Source organism: Agelaius phoeniceus, chromosome 3 (assembly GCF_051311805.1).
Source record: "Agelaius phoeniceus isolate bAgePho1 chromosome 3, bAgePho1.hap1, whole genome shotgun sequence".
NCBI lineage: Eukaryota > Metazoa > Chordata > Aves > Passeriformes > Icteridae > Agelaius > Agelaius phoeniceus.
The window spans coordinates 74,748,376-74,761,592 of NC_135267.1; the positions used below are offsets into that span (position 1 = coordinate 74,748,376).

Here is a 13,217-nt window from a genome sequence, read left to right on the forward strand (position 1 = left end):
TCTTTGGGATCATGCCATAAGCACAGTGTTTCAATTTTATCAGAAAAGCAGTAAAGAAAAAAAATATAGCATGTAAAGCATATTCCACTTTACTTGGATTCTTTCTAATGTAGGAGAGTTCAAGTCTTCTCCAAAGTCAAGCTAAGTCAAAAAGTCAGTGATAAACTCCTAGGCAAAACCATGGAATATTTGGTGGACATCCATCAAATCACAGTTCTTTCTGAGACAGTGCCATAACAGAATCCTGACATTCTCCAGTGATTTTCAAGGTACAAGTGTACCTTGTACAATGTTTACGTGATCCAAAATGGAAAGTCCCAAGGGCAAGTACAAAAGGAAAACAGCCAACTGAAAATGGCAAAGGGAGGTGCATAAAGAGATGAGAAGTTAAGGACCTGTGCTCATGGCTGATATGCTGGTCTGAAGCAGTGAAGGGTAAAATAATACAGAAAACCATCACTATGAGATCTACTGTTATCTCAGTTGTGGTCCTATATGTTAGCAAATCTGGCTTTACAATCTCTCTAATTACCATTGTTCACTTTCCCTTCACACTGAAAAAACAGGTAAATTGACACATATGAATGTTATTCCAATGTTTGCATGTGTACATTGGCCCACTGCGCAAAGCAGAGTGTGTATTTGTTTCTTTGAGACTTTCCACCAGGAATCTTGGAAAGAAGATGTTTACCTCTTCCAAGGTGGCCAGGGGGAAAGTGAGCAAGCAAGCATTTTTACGGTTGTGGAAAGACCACAATCAAAACTGTCTACTCAAAGGCCATCATCCTATATATAAACCACTCAGCTCAAAACAATATGCTATCGATCCTTCATTCCTAGAACACTCACAGAGATTGAAAGGAAAGATTTGCTATGAGGCTGCTGGTTAGAAGCTGACACAATAAAATTGGTCTCTTTATTGTTATTTTATTGACTTAAAAATTTCTATTGTAAAAAGGCTTTCCATATCGATGTACAAATAATTCATGAAATTATCCCAGAGTTTCTTCTTGGTCTCTTAAACACTTTGTTGCATTCTCTTCTCCAGCTGTAATCCCAGAGCAGTTTCCTGATGAGAGTTATCCCAGCACAGTTCAATCTAGTGGAAAACACACCACACAGCTACATATATAGATATAAAGACCAAGTCTTAATATAGCAGGGGGAATGAGTAAACCCACTAGAATTTGAGGTTTTGTGAACATCATTAACTACTTTTTTAAATTCTTGAGGTTTGCAAAACTGAAAACCAAATGTCTTAAGAAGACAAAAAAGCCCTCTCCCTACTATCTTGGCTCAGTCCCCTGGACCCTGTGAGAAAGGGTAAGGCTCCTTGGCTCCCGCTACCCTGAAAGGCCAAGGCCAGCCAACTTGGAAGGAGCTTCCATGGCAAACGGAAAGGGAACACTGCTTGCATTGGCATTTTCTGCTGTAGTGACAGATTGAGCCTTTTGAAGTCTTCTGAGCTCTGAAATATCAACACCTTTTTCTATTGGAATTTCAGATTGTGATGGGCGAAGTTAATGACTTCCCAGGCTCTGTTTTTTGGGTTTTGTGTGTTTTTTTTGGTTGTTTTTTTTTTTTTTTTTTTTTGGGGGGGGGGGTAATGTTTTGGTTTTGTTTGAGTTTTGGTTTTTTGTGTGTTAAGATTTGTGAAGTTTGTCCACCTATACATTTGACAGCACTACATTTCTTGGATTCTGTGGGCAACTGAGCCAAATCCATGCCTCTTCACACCAGCTGCAGGATTCTTTCACAGATATTCTGCAACCCCAGTTCACGACTCAGCAGCTGGGATCATGGTTTTCTCCTTTGACTTCTGAAATGTATCCACGTGTCATGGCAGGTTCTGAGTGTCGACCTACTACAGAGATCCATCCGCCTGCTCTCTGTGGAGCGTGATGCTGGAAGCTGTGCTGGCTGCTCCTCAGGACATTGACCTTTAAAATTCAATGGTTGTGACTGGAGTGCTTGCTTGTGGAGATAGTTCCCAGTTCTCCTAACGTGTCTAGGACCAGCCTAAGAGTGAGGTTTCTTTCACTAGCCCTGAGCCAAGGCTCCTTGCTCAAGGAGCACGCCTCAGTAAGCCCTCATCGCCCTCCATGGAATGCAAGGGGATGGTGCTTCTTGCGCAGAACAGCGGGACCGAGGTGCTTGGGCTCACTTGAGGAGCCGCTGGCTTATATCCAGAGGGCACTTTGCCAACTGACCGGGAGACGGGGCAAGTCTCGGCTTTGGGCTGTTGTACAATTTAAAACTAAAAAGGATAAAAACGAGATAACAGAGCCCTGGAGAAGGCCGGATTTTGCCGCGGTGGCGGCAGCAGCACGGAGCTCTCAAGCGACAAGTGTCCCCGGGAGAGCCGGGCCGGCTGGAGGGGCCGCAGGAACCGGGCTCGGATCGCCCCGACAGCAGATCCGGACCGCGCTCCTGCCCCGCCGCGGAGCCTGGCGCCGCCTCCCGGGGGCTCTGCCGCGCTCGGCCCCCGCCACACAGACCGCGGGCTCGCCTGCCCGCCCCTCCGCTACCGGGGGGAGGCCGCTGCCGCCCTGCCCGCCCCCCGCACCACCCCGGCACCGCCCGCCGGGGGCCGGCCCGGGCCGGCGATGGCCCCGCAGGTAGGCGAGGTGGGGAGGGGGCGGCGGGGTTTATGTCACCGCCGCGGAGGGGCGAGCCGGGGGCGCGCCCCGGCGCCGCTGATTGACAGCGGGGCCCGGCCCGCAGCCCATAAAGGCGCGGGGCGCGGGGCCGTGCAGGGACTTGCGGCGGCGTCGGCAGCAGAGCGTCCCATCCCGCTTCGCTCCCGGCCGCCTCGCCCTGCAGAGCTCAGCCCGCCGTCGGCTCCCCGATGCCAGGTGAGGTGCAGGGCGCGGAGGTGCCGTGCCCGCCGCGGAGCCCGCTCGGCGGGCGGAGGAGGCCGTCAGCCCGCTCGGAGCTCCCCGTGGGCACTCGCCCCGCTGCCCACGCCGCGGGAGCCCGGGGAGCAGCCGCGGGGCAGGCGGTGTGTGCAGGCACCTGCCCGCAGCAGCCCTGCCGCCGCCGCGCCCGCCCCCAGGCAGGGTCTGTCCCGCCGGGAGCCCCTGGGTTCGAGAGGTGAGAGAGGCATCCTGGCGGCCGCCGGTAGCGGTGGTACCCTGGAGATGATGCCAGGTAGTAAGAGTTCCGTGTAGAACAAAGAAAATGTAGACAGGAAGCGCTGGCGGCATCCCTGAGTCGTTGCAGTAACGTGTGGAGTTGGCGGTGCTGAAGTTATTTGGCTGTACCCAGAGAAATGGATTTCTGCGCGTTCTGGCGAATGCTTCTGCTCCATTCATTGTGAGCTGAGACGCGTATGGAGATGCAATTATGTGGTTTATAACTGCACAGTGCTACAGGGCGAGCCCGGCATCACGTTAAGAGTCACTTTATCCAGCTGTGGTTGGATACAGGGGATTGTACATATTTTTATACATATGGAAAAGAGTGTTGGTATCCTGGCACTGGAAAAGCTACTGAAAAGTACCCCTCTTACTTGGAACTGACATCCAGTTTAGATCCCATTATTCTGCAAGGATTTTTGGCTGAATATTGTGCTCCAAAGTAACGATGTGCTAGCAATAAGCTGTATCTCCTGTAGTGTCATATAGTCCCTATGCCAGCTACTGAAATTTCATTAAGAAAATAATATTGTATATTTTCTGTATGCCTTTCCTTTTTATTAAGGACATTGCCATAATTCCTCCTCCCTTAACCTCATGTCACATTTCACTTCTACCATCAAGAATAGACCCAGAATAAGTGTTACAAGAATCAATAAAAATTAAAAAAAAATCTATTTTATATATATAGTTGCTGTTTATGGCATTTCATGAGGAAAATTGCATTATTTATAGCTGATAAATATAATTTCCCTAATACTTACTACTTTTTGTTTTATTCTTAGGAGTTATGCTGAAGAGGAGAGGGTTGCTGTGCCTTGTTGTCTTGATAACCCTGTGGGTTTCCTCAAATGCTCAGGGTAAGTTCTGAAACTTCTTAACTGGATACAGACTAACTCCCAAAGTTAAAAGTTATAAAGTGTTGGCTTACCTGAACTACAGTGGGCAAAATAGTCATAAAGGATTTTTTTAGAAGTGCCTGGGATATTTTTGGTAGCCATACCTTGCCAGTGCTAAATGAAGATTTCTCAATATATCTCAAAATTGCTTTCTTTAGAAATTATTTATGAAAAGGTATATAATCCCAGAAATAATTAATGTTATACTTTTCTGTGTGGTGGAAATGTATGGTGAAAGTAACATAAACAGAATTACTGATAATTTAAAAAGATAAAAGTAGAGAAATAGACATCTACAGACCAAATATAAGTAGAATTCAAATTGGCACAGTGCCAGACCCTCATTTCCATCTGATTTCTTGGTTGCAGTCTTTAAAAGTAAATATCTTTTTTTGGTCATCGTATAGGCACATGGACTCTCATAATTTAGTTTTCCATTATCTCGTAATCAAAATATAGAAATTGCCTCAAGTTCCTTATCCAATCATATATTAAAAAATATTTAATTAATAAATTGCTGCATGCATCCATGTGTAGGCATATACATGGCCTACAGAATAGATATATATGTAAAAGTATGTACCATATAGTGCTATCAAATATGAAGCCATAATGTATAGCCATAATGTATGAAGCTACCACAGCAAATGTATAATGAAAAGTGTTTGTACACATGGAGAGAATTTTCATGTAAGTGAAAATGTCAGGTAGAAAATATGATTTACTTGCCTTCTTGTAGGAGCAATTCCATTTGTGGAGGCCAGAAAGTGCTGGGTTTACTCTGCTGTTCCTTAATGTCTGTCATACAATTGCAGTTGCTCAGTGTACTGTATGGTGCTGTTTCTTGTAAGACTTTTTGCAGACACACTGTCACACGCTGTTAACTTTTTCAGATGGTGACAAGGAAGAGGAGACCACCTTTGATTTACTTCAAGTCAGTAACATAAACCGAAAGACAATTGGAGCAAAGGTGTTCCGGGGCCCAGACCCCGCTGTGCCAGCGTACCGTTTCATTCGGTTTGACCATATACCTCCATGTAAGCCCGAGAAACTCAAAAAGATGCTAAAATTAATACGGCAGAATGAGGGCTTTATCCTCTCAGCCACCCTGAGGCAGGACAGGCAATCTAGAGGCACTATCCTTGCTTTAGAGGGCCCCGGCATCAGTGAGAGGCAGTTTGAGATCATTTCCAATGGCCGGGCCAACACCCTGGACCTTATCTATTGGGTGGATGGCTTCCAGAATGTGATTTCCCTGGAAGACGTGGACCTTGCTGACTCCCAGTGGAAGAACCTCACCGTGCAGATAACGGGGGAGAACTACAACCTCTATGTTGGCTGTGACCTTATTGACAGCTTCATCCTGGAGGAGCCTTTCTATGAGCAGCTGAAAGCCGAGAGCAGCAGGCTGTACGTGGCGAAAGGGTCCACTCGGGAGAATCATTTCAGGGTAGGTGACCTGCAGAAGCTTGGGTCTCTGCTGTGGTAAGAAGGTAACTGCAAGTAGTTTGGGAAGATGCAATGGGAACAGTTTTGTTGTCCCAGTGCCTCTTGGATTTGATGGGGTCACAGGTGTTCCCAAGAAGACTTTCTTCAGTGTGCTTTTATTAATTGCTGGATCTGTGTTGTGTGATTTTGGGGTTCCTGAAAGCAAGGAAAAAGCAAAGTCTAAATCCAGAAAAAGTGTGCAAAACCAATTTTTGGGTTTCCTGTGCAACCATCCCTTTTCTCTTCCAGATGTAAAACTTCTAGAGATGTTGAGTTTTTGTGGTGATTTGTAGAATTTTTTGCAAATTTCTTGAACTGTTTTTACATTGAAGTAATCTATTCAAATAATGAGAACATTTTTATTTTTCTATTTGGAAGAAGAAAAGAAAGAATTTTTAATGAAGCTGAAGCATGTGGTGTTGGTCCATCCTGTGACAGAACATCCCGTTTTACCATTTTGACTGTTTCTTTTCAATTTAAATTTTAAAGAGGAAAAATTTGAGAAAAGAAATACAACAAAAAGTTTTGATCAGTCCTGTAAATGAGTTTATTTTTCTTTTTGTGGAAAACATTTGAGATTAAACAATTACAAGCTTTTTTGGTTTTCCTATCAAATGAAAGCAACCTTCTGCCTCATAATCTGGTGATGTGATCTGGCCCAACTGCTTTAAGGATGGCTTTTTTTCAGTCACAGCTGAAGTCAGACTTGAACTCATGGCTCCAAAAATTTCAAAAAGCCCTTTCTTTCTCATCATGTTGTGCCATCTGGTTTTCAGCCAGAGCCTGGCATGCTGGAGTTTGGCTCCATGGGATGACCAGTTTTGGCAGGGACTTCAGAAGTTCTTGCCCAAAGCCTCTCCATTCCTGCTATGTTACTCCACCAGTAGTGCTCATACAACTGGTTCTGAAGCTGTACTGCTAAATGACTCACTGAAAAAACAAGCTGTTTTTTTTTTTTTTTCTTTGAAGGTTTTTTTCCCAAGTGAAATAGATACTTGTCTGGTTTTAGAGTGTTGTCTCAGAGTAGGGCCAACACAGTTGAGCAAGCAGGGAACTGTGGTGCATTGAAATGACTGGCTAAGGATGGAAGTGTGATGGTGCAGAAAACTTGGCTTTGACTCTATGGCGAATCTAAAATTCACTATGAAAATGGAGATTTTAGCTTGTAGCAGATTAATATATTTTATTAATACATGTTTCAGAACATACCTATCTTTGTAGCTTATAATACTGAAATTGTATATAACAAAGCTATAACCGTTTTTTTTCCTGTGTGTCAGGTTTAATGCCTTGTAGATTGTTCTTTATGTATTTGCTTATGTCTGAATCCAGTCAGTAGCATGGAATTGAGACAGATCAGTTATTAGTTATTCAAAAATTAATCTTACTGCTTTTAATTGCTTTTAAAAATTGTTATTACAGGGTCTCTTGCAAAATATTCAGTTAATCTTTGATACTTCAATAGAGGACGTTCTGCGTAAGAAAGGATGCCAGAGAAGCCAGTCAAGTAAGGCTTTTGTTATCTTGTTAATACTGTTCAGTTGAATCTGAAAATCAGAAATGTCAGTTGTGAAATATTATCCTAAAACCAGGCAACAGATCCCTTTGAAATGAAAAGGAGAATAAGTTGCTTTTTGGTGCTAATGGGAACTTACATGTTTATATGATGTCATTTCTACTCTCTAGCCTATTATTTTAGTTCAGTTACTTAGGTTTATAACTCTGAACCTCTGTTTTTAAGCTGGGGAAAAAAAGTGTTGAGCAATAAACTAGTAGAAATGAAAGGGAAAAAAGCACATACAGGAAAATACATATTTTTGTATATGAGGTTTCTGCAATTCATTGCACACCAGACAGTAGTTTTGCTTCTGAATTCTGCTGCTGACTGTCAATGGGCCCACAAACTAGTCTGCCATTTTTAAAGATACTGAATTCCTTGGCAATACCTTCAACTGAAAGAGGCTTTGGGTTTGACTCCCAAAGTATTGTTAATCAAAACAGACTCAGGAAAATAAGGAATCAAAGGAAGAGAGATGGAAGGCTTGTATGTTACGGGCTGACATGTTCTTAGTCCAGTTCATGCTTACCCTGCCAGGAGGGGAGTACTCTGTGTGTGGGTGTGTAGTGGATTCCCCATAAAAGAATTAGGATTATTTGTCAAATATGTGCTAAGGTTTTGTACTCAAGTTTATAGGAGGTGCTGACTGTTTTACTTCCCAGTGCTTGTAGCTGACAAGAGCTCAGTCAAGAATCGGAGCCAGCTCAATCTGTCAGAGGAATGTTGTGGGTGCACAAGACAGGACTTCAGAGTTTCGTTTGAAACTCCTGCCACCTGAAAAGCCATTTTTTCTGTTACTTTGCTCAAATATGTGGTATATAGAAAATCAGTTAAACAGATTGAATTCAATGTTTTCCTTGTTTATGCAAAACCCAGAAATTAAATGATAGCAGATCTTGACTTCTTCAAAGGAGTACTAAATGTTTTGAAATATCACCAAGTAGAAATGGAATGTTACTATACCTCTACAATGAAGAGGAAACCAATGGGATCCTAAAGGATTAATTGAATACTTCATGCTAATGCATACCTTAGGAGGAATTCTTGTACAGCTGTAAGCTGCTGATAACCAACAGATAATATTTTCTTAGTGTATTGTTATCACATCTGTCAATTGCCAAATTATCAGTTCTATTAATTATACAGATTTGGGGTTTTTGTTTTATCCTTACTGGGAATTATTTAGCAAATAATTCAGTTCACAGTATTCTCCTTTTACTTTGCAACACCAAGAGAATAATAGAATATGGAAATTTCTTGTGCAGTAACAGAAAAGAACTAATAGCACAGTGAGACCATCAAAATTACTTGAGAGTGCATTTTTATGTGCACGTCAGAGTCTGACATTGCCTATCCAGATTAATTACACACTCATGGAATGGGTCAGGTTGAAAAGGACTGCAGGGCATCATCAGTGTAATCTCCCTGCTCAAGGAGGGTCATCCAAGAGCACGTGGCACAGGGTTGCGTCCAGATGATTCTTCAATATCTCCAGTGAGGGAATCTCCACAATCTCTCGGGCAGCTGTTCCAGTGCTTGGTCTCCCACACAGTGAAGAAGTTCTTCCTCGTATCCAGGTGGAACTTCCTGTGCATCAGGGTCTACCCATTGCCTCTTGTCCTATTGCTTGGCACCACTGAACAGAACCTGGCTCCATCCCCTTTAGATATTTATATACCTTGATGAGGTCCCCTTTCAATTGTCTTTCTTTGAGTCTGAACAGGCCCAGCTCCCTCAGTTTTTCCTCATAATAGGGAGGCTCCAGTCCCTTAATTTACTTTGTCGTCTGTGGTTGGACCCAGTCCAGGAGCTCCATATCTTGTACTGAGCCTAGAATTGGACACAGCACTTCAGATATAGCTGAGGATGAGGAGAGGGGCAGCATGGTTCTTCTCTGCCCCTCTCTCCAGCCTGTTGAGGTCCTTGAGGACAGCACAGCCCTCTGGGGTATTGGTTACTCCAGGATTTGTCATCTGTGAACTTGCTGAGGAGGCATCGGTCCATCCAAGTCATTGATGGATAAGTTAAACAAGACTGGGCCCAGTATTGAAACTTGGGAGATGCTGCTAATGACAATTACCACAGTTGAAAAGCCATGAATGATGTTACTGATCACAAGATATTTTCCCATTTTGATGGCAGACTCATTGAGCTGAAGTACAGGCATTAAGATGACATATTTATGTGTTAATGTCCCATGACAGCAAGACTGACGTTACCAATGAAGTTCCCTCAGCCCTAAGAACACAAAAGGAGGCAGGACTATTTTCCCAATGTATCTTTAAGCCTAATATGGGAATGTGACATCTGGTGAAATGGTGGCTTGGGATTGCTGTTTGGTTGAGGGTAGGAAAGTATGTGTGTAGTGTGGTGACTACTGATCCTTTAGGCAGGATTTATACACTGCACTGGATAGGAAAGATGACAAAAACACACCTAAATAGGAACATTAATAAAATCCCTTCTTGAGTTATATCAATAGAATGATATTTGCATATGTGAGAGGATGCACATTTTACTCTTCTGGTTTCTCATTTTAATCATCTGGTCCTTAGGAAATTAGCAGGAAGCCAGCAGCAGAGAACTGATTTCCCAGTGATCCCCAGGCATCTTCTTTCAGTCACTGCCAAGTACCAGTAGGAAGTGAGGATTTAGTTCTTCTAACATAGTTTTGGTTTATGTTTCCTGCTGAGATTGCAACTTTATTAATGTCCTCAGAATGTTCCGGTCAAGGCATACTCCATGTTGGCTTGAAAAATATGAAATTAATGATCTGAGAAGTGCTGTGGGGGGATCTGAGAAATCTAGTGTTCCAATGTGGTAGGAAAATTGCATTCTTTCCAGGGAATCAAAAAGCAGCTGAAATAAGCTGTTATGACACAGAGTTCTGATCTGCTATGTGGTTTTCTCCCATACTGTAAGTGAAGCTGGACAATTGCTTCAACTTTGGAAAACTGAGAACAATTTTTTAGGCCTTGGCTAGTGGCAGATGTTTCATAGCTAATTTAAATGCACATCAAGCCAATAATTTTAAGTTTGGTCGAGAAGTAATCACTTAATGTCATATTGTGTGTTGGTTCTTTGTTCTTTTATTTTTAGCCTTCCAAATGAAGAATACTTTGCTCCTGTTTTCCTTTTATATTTATATATAACACTTGACATTGTATGGTAAAGCATCAAATCAAGTCCTTAACATTTCTGAAGATTTGCCACCTTTGGTGATTTGTCAACACTGAATGGTATTGGGGTTTTGACACATATGTTTTATGGCACATGTTCCTGTGCTGTTTTTTTCTTTTTAAATTGCTATATCCTTTGCTTGTCTTCCCACTTTGGTAACCTTGAGCCATTCCAATGCCACTAAATGTGGTAAAGAAGTCTTTATTAAGAGACGGAGAAGTATGGATTGCTGTATAGCTGATACCAACTTTGGGTTTCTCATGGAGTCCTTAGAGAAAGTGTCCATGGAATCCATAAGTTATTTACCTGATGGAGATTAAAATGCTTAACAGAACACAGACTGTTTTATTTAGTTATCTAAGTGCTTTTTGCTTTTTTATTAATTAAAAAACTATGCATTCTGCTATGTTATTTTTCAGGAATTTACTGTAGACAGGGAAGTCTTTCAAAATTATATTAGAACATGTCCAGTTCTCCCTGTCTAATGCATGCAAAATTCTGTTTTAATTACAATCTGCCTTTTGGAGGAGTGTTTGGAGTGACAAATTAAATAATCTGTCTGATCTTAGCTTGACCTCCATTTCACTTTAGAATGAAACTGTTTTTATAACAGCTCCTCTGAGCTTAACACTGGACAGTGCAATACAGAGCAGCCCAGTCTGGTATACATTGCATAATGGTCCAAATTTGATCCAGCCTTGGTATTTATGGAAGAACAAGGACAGTGACTTTCTGCAAGGAAACTTTCTCCTGCCTTTTTCTCTGCCTTAAGGAAATGTGATAGGTCATGAAAAGAATCTGAAACTTTTTATGTCTCAGTGGATAAAATGGGTTTGCTTTTTTGATACTTCATCCTTTTGTTAGCCTTCTTCATAAATGAATATGTTGCAGTGCCAACAATTTTAAAGTGAAGGCCATGTGAGACGCAGCTTGGCTCTTAATTTTGAAAAGGGAAAGCCTATAATTGGAACCAGCTGACATCTAACCCCTCTTTTATTCATGGGTATAATAAGCAAGAAGCTGTGCCAAAATAGATGTGTTTAAACCCTACCTATGGGTGCCAGTCTGTGATTTCAGCAGGAATCTGTAATCTGTGGAAGAGCTTTGTATATGCTGCTCTTCTCTTTCATTCTCTTGCCACCAGCTGAAGTGAACACCATCAATGAGAGCACTGAAATCCTTCACTTGAGCCCCGCTGTGACAACGGAGTACGTGGGTGAGAAACCAGGGAAGGCCGAGTTCTGTGACCGCTCCTGTGAGGAGCTGGGATCGATGTTCACAGAGCTCACCGGCCTGCGCATCGTGGTGAACAACTTGGCTGACAACCTCCAGAAAGTGGTAGGTACCTGCGAGTCTGGAGAGCTGATGCAGGTCTGCTGTGCAGTGCTCTTTCCTTCCTTATTTTATGCCGGGGTATTTAATAGAGATTTCTATATTGCATATGAACACCTGTTAGTTTATCTAGATAACGTAAAGATGTCTTTTCATTGAGACTAGTTTGGTAGTTCCTGAGTATAACACTTTAATCAAGGCTTGGTTTTCACACACTGGGTTTAAAAGAGCACACACACACACATACACTCATACACAGAGGAAATCCTTCTACAGGTTTGGAAATTGAAAGCTAGCAATCCCAACCTTGCTTGCATACTGTTAGTCTTTTTACCATGTTTACACCGTTTATGACTACCTCAGTAAGTGGCTGCATGGGGTACCTAAACTGCAAGTAAATGTATGGGATTTTTATAGTTGTAGTATGATGGTGATGTTTTGCTGAAGTCTGCCCCTCTTCTTATTCTGAATCAGCTAATTTTTCTGAAGGAATTTTATTAGTATGCCATATGTGTCAGGACTAAAATCTTCTCACCTAAAGATGAGCTGTGTTAGAGTAAAGCAAAATGGCTAAGAACAGATTTCCCTTAGTGTTGTGTTACTGTGTTTGTACCATTCCTAGAAGATTTGCTATGCAGGACTGCAATACTTAAGACCATCTTCCTTATGGACATAAAAATAATTTTTTTGATGGAAGAATTTAGTCTGGTTGTAACTCATTTTTGTCTATTTAAAACAGTGTGCTTATGAAATACACAGTTTGTTTTCATTAAATTCATCTTTTAGTCTGAAGAGAACCAAATTATGTGGGAACTGATTGGGCCTAACAAAACAACGAAGAACCAACCGGTTTGCTGGCAGGATGGTCGTGTCTTTGCAGATAATGAAAGCTGGATTGTGGATAGCTGCACCAAGTGCATTTGCCAGGTAAGGTTTTGGAAATATTCTCTGCATAAATGGAGTTCCAGCTCAGCTGTCCTTGTCAGATCATATTTACTTAGAGCTTGGCTGGATGTAATAATGTTTATAAAGAGTCTCCATGTCCATGATAGAATAAATCAAAACATTTCCACATGAAACTTCCCCAGATGCCCACCTTCATTTACCTCTCCGTGAGCATAAATCAGTAAATTGATTTCTTTGCCTTTAGGATTCCAAAATTGTGTGCAATCAAATCACCTGCCCAGCAGTTTCCTGTGCTGATCCAGTTTTTGTTGAAGGTGAATGCTGTCCAGTCTGCTCTCATTGTGAGTATTTAGCTGAGGAGAAAAATAGATAGTCTTCGGCATTATTTAAAATCACTACTAGTGTTCTTGAAAGCTCAAAACAAGTAAGATGCCAAGGCAGGTAAGATCAAATATAGAACTTGTATGTATACAAAGATCATACAAAATAATTTGAGTGCTTGAAGTTACCCTCTGAAGGATTTGGTATGTCTTCACTGATTATATTGGTTACTTAGAATTAAGGTGATAACCTGCTTAGCTACTTTGGGCATAAAATGTTAAAAGTATGCTTCTCCCCAGTCATGTTTCACTTTTTTTTTTCCCATTCAGACCATAGGGCATATACTTACAGTGTGCTCTTGATCATGTTCACCATTATGCAGCTTTCAAAGGTGGG

The 13,217-nt window shown here is 42.0% G+C and overlaps 1 protein-coding gene across 2 annotated transcripts in view; it reads left to right on the top strand.

The window, feature by feature from the left end:
* Positions 1-2,467: 2,467 nt before the first annotated feature.
* The window catches only part of THBS2 (thrombospondin 2), a 33,089-nt gene continuing 22,339 nt past the window's right edge, over positions 2,468-13,217 (top strand). The window contains exons 1-7 of one of the 2 annotated variants that reach the window (XM_054629369.2): positions 2,468-2,618; positions 3,923-3,997; positions 4,930-5,486; positions 6,947-7,031; positions 11,407-11,600; positions 12,381-12,521; positions 12,745-12,841. In XM_054629369.2, the coding sequence (XP_054485344.1) occupies positions 3,928-3,997; positions 4,930-5,486; positions 6,947-7,031; positions 11,407-11,600; positions 12,381-12,521; positions 12,745-12,841 (1,144 nt within the window). In that variant the 5' untranslated portion in view covers positions 2,468-2,618; positions 3,923-3,927. Of the gene's footprint in view, positions 2,619-2,692; positions 2,856-3,922; positions 3,998-4,929; positions 5,487-6,946; positions 7,032-11,406; positions 11,601-12,380; positions 12,522-12,744; positions 12,842-13,217 lie in introns of those variants that run through there. The other variant, XM_077175623.1, reaches the window with a different exon arrangement.